Consider the following 6,000-nt stretch of genomic DNA (forward strand, 5'->3'; position numbering starts at 1 on the left):
GCAGAAATATAGAAAGAGTAAACCCACTCCTAAGATATAAGCGTGTAGTTATGTTCACGTGTGTCTGGAGCCCGGCAGCCTGTTTTCCCCCTGAAGTCTGCCATCTGCCTGAGCCTCTGCTGTGGGAATACGTGGAAACAGTGATATCTGTTTAAAATGAGACAGCTCTTTAATCTGATTTCTGCGGCTTATGTTCAAACTCACTGTAAAGTTGCGATCTTGAGAAACGTAAGAGGCCACTGCTGTCGCCGTCAGACCTCATTGCGTGACTTTCTTTGCCTCGTAGTTGCAAAAAACGTATGTTTGTCGCTTGAAATTGGCAAAGGGAGGAGCACATCGCTGTAGGGCTGGGATTTCCAACCAATAACTCGGTAGCGATTAGCTCCAAAGCCCTTTTTCGGGAGCTCGCCAAACACTCTCTAAGTGTCTACATTTGCTGGATGACTCACCGTTTAGGAGCAGAGTCTTTTTGTTTGGATTAGCTGAACACAATTGGCAAACTTTTGGGTGAAAGTTATTTTCTTTGAACTGTCATCTTTCCTACCAACTCTCTTCGCTTATTCCACCAGTTCCTTTGAAGAAGAAGAAGTAGCTCTCTGACATTTGCCTAAAAGTACCTCGCCGGGTGTGAAAGGTTGGAGATTCCTGCTGTAGGAGAACACATAATACTCTTAGAACACGAATGGTTTCGTTGTCAGTCGTCCGATCCTGCTTCTTATATCTGTTCAAAAGCGGTGCCGTGGAGAACTTTGCTCACAGTCAATGAAGTCTCGAAGAGTTTCTTGTCGATCCAATCACAGACCACGATGTCAGGACAGGAACCGAATTAACCACTTGGAAAGTATTTTCTTCATGTTGCCGCCTTTTCCAAAGTTTGTTTGTTCCGTTTCCAATGAACATTGATTGTAACAGCCGTTGAATTCTCCTACATTTAAAATATAGTATATAATATATAATCCTAGTTAGGGCTGAACGATATGGACTACATTTCATATCCCAATATTCATGCCAGATATCTCGATATCGGTACGATATATAACGATGGGTTAGGTTTTCATTTTTCAGAAATTTAAAAGAGTGTAGTTTTACTAAAATCTGTATCGATTATATCTTGCTTTTTCGATTTTCATATTTTGAATGTTCATATCTCGATATCGATACAATAGCGATATATCTTTCTTTTGCTATATTGATATCTTGAATGTTCATATCTCGATAACGATATATCTTTTAGCCCTAATCCTAGTGTCCTTAACCTCTTAGCTCCCACATGAACCGAGGACATTTTGTCCAGTTCGACTATACCCAAATCTAAAAGCTCCTGGAAAAACACACCAAAATAGTGACGAAAACATGGCAGAAAAGCAACAATAGCACAATAAAATAGCCACAAAGACGCAACAAAAAAGTGACATAAACGTGAAGAAAATGCAATCAAAAAGTTTAGATCAGTTTTGTAGGTCTTAGCTTTCAAATGAGGCTGTAAGCTCCAGTCTAGAAGCTTTTAGAAAATGTGCTCGGTTATCGTGGGGGGCAAGAGCAAGAGTTTTTGTGGCAAAAAGGCAAAAAATCGTTGACATTGTCTCTTTTGGCCGATATATCGTAAAAAACACTAAATTCCTTGTTTACAAAATACGCCGTTTGCTTTGCTCTGATTGGTTAATACGCTTGTCAATCCCAGCCATCGGCAATTTGAAGTGTGTACTCTGACACAACGGTTGCTTTTATTATTCATTACACTGACACGTATTCATGGTCATGGTTGGGACAGTGTGCGTAAATGAACACCCTTAAGACACTCTTGTACAAACTCTCTACGCCTGATTGTAGCCGATTCATACACCCTGATTTATACACAAGTGCACATAGACCCTCATGGGGGAAGTGGGTGAGGTGTCTTGCACAAGGACACATCAGCGCATTGGTTGGAGTTGGGGAGTAACCTTTACTGCTCGATTGTTCAACCAATTGGTCCTTAACATTTGGTTACTGCTGTCGCTCTTAAATTGCTCGGTTGAATTTAATATTGGCTCAGATGGAAGGACTTCAGAGTCTAAACATGAAGTGAACTGCTCTTGTATGACGACCTGAATGACCAGGTTATTCCATCAGTGGATTTCTCCTTCCCTGATGGCACGGGTATATTCCAAGGTGACAATGCCAGGGTTCATCTGGCTCCCTATGTGAAAGAGAAGGAAGAGCATGAGATGGATCTGAAGCCTTAACCCCATTGAGAATCTTGTTGGGTGTGCTGAAAAAGACTTTGCACTGTGGTGACACTCTCCCGTCACGAGATCTCCCATCTTTTGACTTTGCAGAAGCTTATAGAAATAGTGCCACAGCAGATGAGTGTGTGTGGATGAATAGGTGTGAATCGGGAAGGAAATGTCTGTTTTTGATTGAATTTTGATTGAGTCCACATCCTGAACGGTGTGCTTAAATATTGTTGTTTATTTGTACAAAATCAAGAATCTAATCGAATAACTGAATGAAGCCACTTCCTTATTAATCTATGGCTTATCAGCTCTTTAAATATTGGGTTAAAGGGACTATACAGAGCTTAAAAATGTGAATATTTTGTATTTTCCCCCTATATGTTCCAGTAATGTCCTAAAGTGTAGAATGAGCTCAGTTCACCACAGCTGCCTCTAAAATCCTGAACTGTCACTCAAAAGTTGCTACTTCGGGTCCAAAGTGCCGTCATGCACAAGCTTAATATAGAGACTGCAGTTACGCGTAAGACCTGAGGTGGCAGTAGTGAGTATAAAATGACAAACCTGCATCCAGTCCCTTTAAATAACGTAAAAATCCCCTGTTCTCTCTCTGCTCAGACAAAGACAAGCCGGTGGATTCGGACGAAGACTCCCAGGGCGCGGGCGGTGCCGGAGGCCCCGGAGGCCCCGGAGGCCCCGCTGGCCCCGGAGGCCCTGGAGGCCCCGGAGGAGTGGGCGGGGGCCCGGGCACAGTGCGCTCCAGCTCTCAGTCGGCCTTCCTGGGGCCGCTGCTGTGGGAGCGGACCCTGCCCTGCGACGGCGGGCTGTTCCAGCTGCAGTACATGGACCTGGAGGAGTTCCTGACGGAGAACGGGATGGGCATGCACGGCAACGGGCCCAGCTCGGCCAGCGCCCAGATCCCCTCGCAGGTCAGGCCCCACACATGAGAAAAACATCCACATAGAACCTTATATTCCGTGTTTGTTTATTATATTATTCATGAACTAAATCAAACATGAATAAAAACACATGACTCTCCACTGAGGCTTCCAAAGGTCTGAATAACAGAAGAATAACGTCCTCCTCTCTCATGTGGTTCCAGAGCTCCCAGTCTGCGGTGCCCAGCCAGAGCTCCCAGTGTCCCCCCTCGTCCCCGCCGCCCTGCTCCTCCTCCTCATCCATGTCCTCTTCATCGTCATCCTCCTCCCTGCTCGGACTGGAGACTGTTCAGCCGCAGCAGCAAGGCATGATGGGAGGCCCGGAGTGTCTACACGGTGAGTCTGACAAATGCCCTTTTGGTTAACCGGATTTACTGCAGTGTTTGAACTACTCTTCTCTTACTTTTTTATATCACACATTTGTAAAGCGAAACACGGCAGGAGAAAACAATCAATTTTTGTGGTGAATGTTGAGTTTCACTAGTTTTCTCCCTTAAAGTGCATATGAATAAGTTCTACCCTCTAGTTTGACCATTTGTGTGACGTTCACTTCCTTATTGGACACTGACAGGAAGTGACATAGATAGAGGAAAAACAATTTCAAACTGTTGCCATGCCAACCATGTTATGTCAATGGGAAATGAGTTAGCCAAACTTCTATGGAACTTTACCTCTATCTAATGCTGCGTTCATGTGGACTGGGGGACTCGTTTTTTTTTACCCAGTTCCAGAGGACCACATGAACGCGTCATATGTCACTTCCTGCCTGTAGCTTATAAAGATTCTTCTTGCTGCTTCACTGAAATAAAAGGATAATTATTATGTACAAGATGTTATCCATATAAGTGAGTCATATTTTCAATAGCACTAAAACCAGTCATATGCACTTAAATAGACCACTCTTACACAATGTCTCCACTTAAGTAGCTCCGACAGCCCCCATACCTTCCAGTCGTGTACTTAAGAGTACTTTGCGGGTTTTTCCAGAGGTATTTTTCACTATCGAATTCCTATCCTGGTTGATTGAATTTTGAACACAAAAACTCGGCAAAATTGAATATTTTACAAGATCATGCCAAATCTAATTAAGATCCAAAATCCCCTCTGAAATTTATATTTTTTCATAATAGTATTTTTTCCCCTTTCCGCTTGTCTTCAAACCTCACATGAACCGCCCCATGCACCCGGGCCCCACAGTACAGTCGCCCTCACACACTGTAACACTGAGTTATGCCGTTATGTAATAAGCCTTAGTCTCAGCACAATAGTCCCTTTAGTTTCCCCGATCGCTGCTCATTCATTTAACACGCTTGATCCAGCTCGTTACAGTTAACTATTGATGAATTTCAGGAAAGACTTTTGGATTGGTTTCGTCTGTGGAGCCCCCTCTGCTGGCTGCGAGGGGAATTACCCATGGGGGGAAAAAAAACAATAATGAAGGACAGGATTTTGCTGTTTTTGTGAAGGCAGGTGAAAACGCAGTTCAGGGGTCAATGTTGAGTTTTTTTCTCTTAAAGGGGCTAGATGGCCTTTTTATACTCACTACTGCCACCTCAGGCCATACGTGTAACTGCAGCTTCTATATTAAGCTTGTGCGTGACGGCACTTCTGACAGAACAACTTTCTGAGTGACAGTGCAGGATTTTAGAGGCAGTTGTTGTGAACAGGTCTGAGCTCATTCTACACACTAGGACATGGCTGGAACATGTAGGGGGAGGAAAATACATAATTCTAACATTTTTAAACTCCATATAGTCATGTCAGAGTATAAAAATGACAACCGTTTTTTTTTTCTGACATAAAGGCGGAGATATACGGGGGTAAACAACACAAACCCGACTTTCCCTCGCGCATTCATTCACAAATATTGACATATGTTACATCCACGTGTCCTGCGAAGGGTCCCCTAGATAACAGTACAATCCAAATATGGTCATTTCCTTTCTGGGAGAACCCTGCAGGTGAAATACAGCAGAAAAGACTTTCTTGAAATTAGGTTTTTGCTCCACTCATGCATCGACCTCGCTCCGACAGACTCCACACTTTCCAGCCTTGGACTTAACAATATCTAAGTTTTTTTTTTTTTTTTTTTAAATATGTAATTCCTATCCTGATGTCTTGAGCTTTGAACATAAGTGAATAAGATTTTTTTTTGTATTTCACTTGTAAATAGCTCATTCAAGATCCAAAATCTTAGTAACTAATGTAAAAACTAAATAAAACCATATATATATTTTTTTTTACAAAGGTGCAGAGGGAACATAAGACATTAAGAAAAGAAAAAGAAAGACATAACAATACAACACACATGAGGTTTAACATAGGGCAATAGACCAGTATATTAAGCAGTAAAAATAAATAGGAAATAAATACTTGTAATGCAAGAAAGAGGAGGGAAACCAAAACAAAACAAACTACTACTTGTACCATTAGTGCACCACCACCATAACTGCCACTAGTACCAAAACCATACATTTAAACCTGGGTCTATCCATGATTTAGATTTAATTCTTATGCTTCATATTTATGGCAGTGATCTATAGCAGACGTTTCAAATTGATTGATTCACTAAATTAATTTTTGTTTTCCCTATTCATCTGCAGTGTCTCGCCTTAAGGCTGTAGCTATTACACCAGTGTTTCCCAAACAGGGGTACGGGGACCCTCGGTTGTACTTGGAATGGTTTCAGATATTATTAAAAAAAGGTGAAACTGAGTGGTATTTCTATATTACATTCAAAGCGAAGAACAAAAAAGTGCGTGGTGTTCGTGGTGGTTTGAATCGAGCGACTATTAGTGGCATCCTCTTCATTTGCACAGCCCTCGTTTGTGCTTCATCCTCTGCGCTGG

At 42.3% G+C, this 6,000-nt stretch overlaps 1 protein-coding gene across 1 annotated transcript in view; it reads left to right on the forward strand.

The window, feature by feature from the left end:
• The window catches only part of dbpa (D site albumin promoter binding protein a), a 48,165-nt gene that overhangs the window by 11,560 nt on the left and 30,605 nt on the right, over positions 1 to 6,000 (forward strand). Inside the window, exons 2-3 of the mRNA XM_079571004.1 lie at positions 2,832 to 3,142; positions 3,316 to 3,487. Coding sequence (XP_079427130.1) covers positions 2,832 to 3,142; positions 3,316 to 3,487 — 483 coding nt within the window. The remainder of the gene's footprint in view (positions 1 to 2,831; positions 3,143 to 3,315; positions 3,488 to 6,000) is intronic.

This window comes from Gobius niger (assembly GCF_951799975.1).
Source record: "Gobius niger genome assembly, chromosome: 14".
NCBI classification, from domain to species: domain Eukaryota; kingdom Metazoa; phylum Chordata; class Actinopteri; order Gobiiformes; family Gobiidae; genus Gobius; species Gobius niger.